Genomic DNA, 3222 nt, shown 5'->3' with positions numbered 1-3222 from the left:
CGGCCACTTTCAACCATCTGTCGATGACCGTTACGACTAAAAAAAAAAACTTCGCTAGGTCTTACTTTCGGGGGGAGGTTTTATATTTCGCAATTCAGCAAAATCTGTGCTAGGTCTTATTTTCTGCGGATGTCTTATTTTCGGGGAAACACGGTAGTAGATTAAGATTAAGTATACATGTTTTGTTTTATATAGAAAAGAGATTTGTTATAATACGCGAGACAAATTTTTCGCGTGTTGGGAAGGGCACGAAAATGTGTATGAAATTTATACAATAAATAATGGGTTATATGTAACAGAATAAACACAAAATATAATAACTACATTGAAAAGATTAAGGCTGTCAGGAACTAAATGTTTACACTCAGANATAATACGCGAGACAAATTTTTCGCGTGTTGGGAAGGGCACGAAAATGTGTATGAAATTTATACAATAAATAATGGGTTATATGTAACAGAATAAACACAAAATATAATAACTACATTGAAAAGATTAAGGCTGTCAGGAACTAAATGTTTACACTCAGAGTTCGAAACATTCATTTTGCATCGTGAACAGTTCTTGCTCTAGCAATTTCTATATTGGAAGATTTCTTCGCAAATTCCTAGAAATTTAAACAGTTAATTCATGTAGCATCATGCTAAAAGTCTGAGTGATGCTTAGAAGGAACCCCTAAACATTCGATTCATATTTAAGTTACAGTTGTAACCTTTCAATTTGAATCCATAAAATATCCTTGTCGCATATGCTCTTGAAAGTAGGTTCATAGAACAATATTTTAGAGGCAGAAAAGAGAAGAATTCACCATATATTACTTTATATCTCTTTAATACNAATTTCTATACTGGAAGATTTCTTCGCAAATTCCTAGAAATTTAAACAGTTAATTCATGTAGCATCATGCTAAAAGTCTGAGTGATGCTTAGAAGGAACCCCTAAACATTCGATTCATATTTAAGTTACAGTTGTAACCTTTCAATTTGAATCCATAAAATATCCTTGTCGCATATGCTCTTGAAAGTAGGTTCATAGAACAATATTTTAGAGGCAGAAAAGAGAAGAATTCACCATATATTACTTTATATCTCTTTAATACACTAAAATTATTGCAAAGATTCGGTACTGAAGCAGACCACTATAGGAACATTCTCCCACTAGAAGAGCCCAATCACATCTTCATTTCTGTGTTGAAATTCAATGTAATATCTATGTAGAATGTGGGAGGCTTTATGAAGGAGTTAAGTATGGATGTTTACGATTTTGCCGTAGCTTTTAATTATATTATAAAAATAAATAAATATTCCCTTATTGTTCAAAAGGTCGTTATGAGAGCATGGCCAAGAGTAACCACGGCTAATGAGGATAGATTTGAGTTGTTGTCTTTCTCTTTCAAGCATTACGCAGTTGAAGATATAATTATAATGAGTGCTCCCATCTTCAATTTTACAAGTTGGACATTCTTTATTGATGTATTCAGTAAATCTGTGTAGGTACTTGGCAAATTTACCATGATCGGTGAAAAATTGAGTGGACCAAAAACATGGTTTCATCCATGTGTATTTAAAGATATCTTTAATGATTGGAAAAAATTTGTAAGTAATTTTACCCTCATTGCTGTTCCATTTTTGCTGCCAGTTGTTGAGCATATTGCTCCAAAGAATGCCCTTGATAGTATTCAAGCTGATCTTGTTATAAGAAATTATAAGCTGATCATTATTAGCAGCATGTTTAGCCAAGTGATCTGCTCTTTCATTTCCGCTAGTCCCCCTATGTGCCATTACCCACTTGAATTTATAGTCATTATTTGAATTTAGAACAGACTTTTTAATAGCTGTAGACAATGGGTGAGCTTTAGTGCTTTTAATTGTGGCCAGTGAAGAAGCGCTGTCACTACATATTGTAATTCTTGTAAAGGAATAATGTTGATTGGCCCAGATAAGGGCCTGAAGAATTGCGAACATTTCTGCCTGAAAGACTGTAGAGAGTTCTCCCAGCCGAAACATTTGATAAGCAATCTCGATGTTATTTGAGTAAACCACAAAAGCACATCCTACGTTCCTTTCATTTTTAGAGCCATCAGTAAAAATAACTATATCGTTCTCTTGATCAGTATCTGTAATTTGGATTGGTAACTCACAGGGATTTGGGAGTAAGGACAATGGTGTTGGACGTTCCAAATCTGACGCAGTTATTGTACCAGTATTAATTTGTACGTCCTCCCCCCATTTAAAGTGACTGATCTGACTAAAATAATCTATATGCATTTCAATAGGTGGTTTTCGTGCGATTACCTGGAAGGCAGAGGTAGGCGCTGTTTTATAAGCTTTCGTCAATAAAATTAATGCCTTCCTCTGGGCCGAGTTAAGCTTTCTCTTAGCATGCACCTTATGGGATGCCCATCCCCAACTACTACAAGCGTACGTAATTGTTGGTATGAACAGCTGGTTGTAAATAATATCCAAAGCTTCAAAAGGCAAACCCCATGTACCACTCTGGAGTATGACTGAAAAATCAGACCCGTACGTTTGGTTATATAATCTATGTGTGCATTCCATAACAAACTACTGTCCAATATGACTCCCAGATATTTAAGTGTTTTGTCAATTTTGATCGACACACCTCCCATTTTCACGCTTGGAACTCGGAGAAATAAGTTTAAACGACCAGGGAGATTAAACATAATGCCTTTTGTTTTGTTTGCGTTGAATTGCAGTTTTTTTTTCTTTGCCCCAGTTGTGTATTTTTCCTAAGGTTGTTGTCCCTTTTTGTTCGAGTTCGGCTCTGCTATGACCTCCTATCAATATCAGCAGATCGTCTGCATATGCAATCATTCTCTCCTGACCTAAATCCTGATCAAGTGAATCTAAGGTAATTATCCAAGGTAACGGTCCTATTACCGAGCCTTGTGGGCATCCTCGGCTAATATTTCTTGTGATCTCTTGATCTCCCTGTATCATGATAGCATGCCTCTCATTGAGATAGTTTTGAATGATTTTATACAGATTAGAAGGGCATTTTTTTGTCTAAGTTGTGATAAGGTCAGAGGCCACCATGTGCTATCAAACGCCTTACTTATGTCTAAACTGATGGCAAGAACATATTTGTAACCATTACTTAATAAGTAATTAGTTTCCTTGGTTACAAAATGTATTGCATCAGCAGCCGATCGTTGATTACGGAAANAGACAAATTACAATAAAACGGTTTATTATCCAACTA

The 3222-nt window shown here is 35.4% G+C and overlaps 1 protein-coding gene across 1 annotated transcript; it reads right to left on the bottom strand.

The window, feature by feature from the left end:
• Positions 1-541: 541 nt before the first annotated feature.
• On the bottom strand, positions 542-2558 carry LOC111617710. The gene is made up of 2 exons (XM_023359002.1): positions 1404-2558; positions 542-607 (listed from the first exon to the last, which is right to left on the bottom strand). The coding sequence occupies exons 1-2, from the start codon at positions 2556-2558 to the stop codon at positions 542-544; spliced, it is 1221 nt and encodes a 406-aa protein (XP_023214770.1).
• Positions 2559-3222: the final 664 nt, after the last annotated feature.

Source organism: Centruroides sculpturatus, unplaced genomic scaffold (assembly GCF_000671375.1).
Source record: "Centruroides sculpturatus isolate CEXI.00-Female unplaced genomic scaffold, Cexi_2.0 scaffold207, whole genome shotgun sequence".
Classification (NCBI taxonomy): Eukaryota; Metazoa; Arthropoda; class Arachnida; order Scorpiones; family Buthidae; genus Centruroides; species Centruroides sculpturatus.
The sequence above is the reverse complement of the archived record's forward strand: the minus strand, read 5'-3'. Positions and strand labels throughout refer to the sequence as shown.

Bases quoted from the DNA above. Each gene is read 5' to 3' on its own strand.
- LOC111617710 (XM_023359002.1), bottom strand. From the start codon at position 2,558: ATGGAATGCACACATAGATTATATAACCAAACGTACGGGTCTGATTTT. The intron at 608-1,403 runs GTAATGCTTGAA...TTAAATTTCTAG, and splicing joins ATAATTATATCTTCAACTGC to GAATTTGCGAAGAAATCTTC.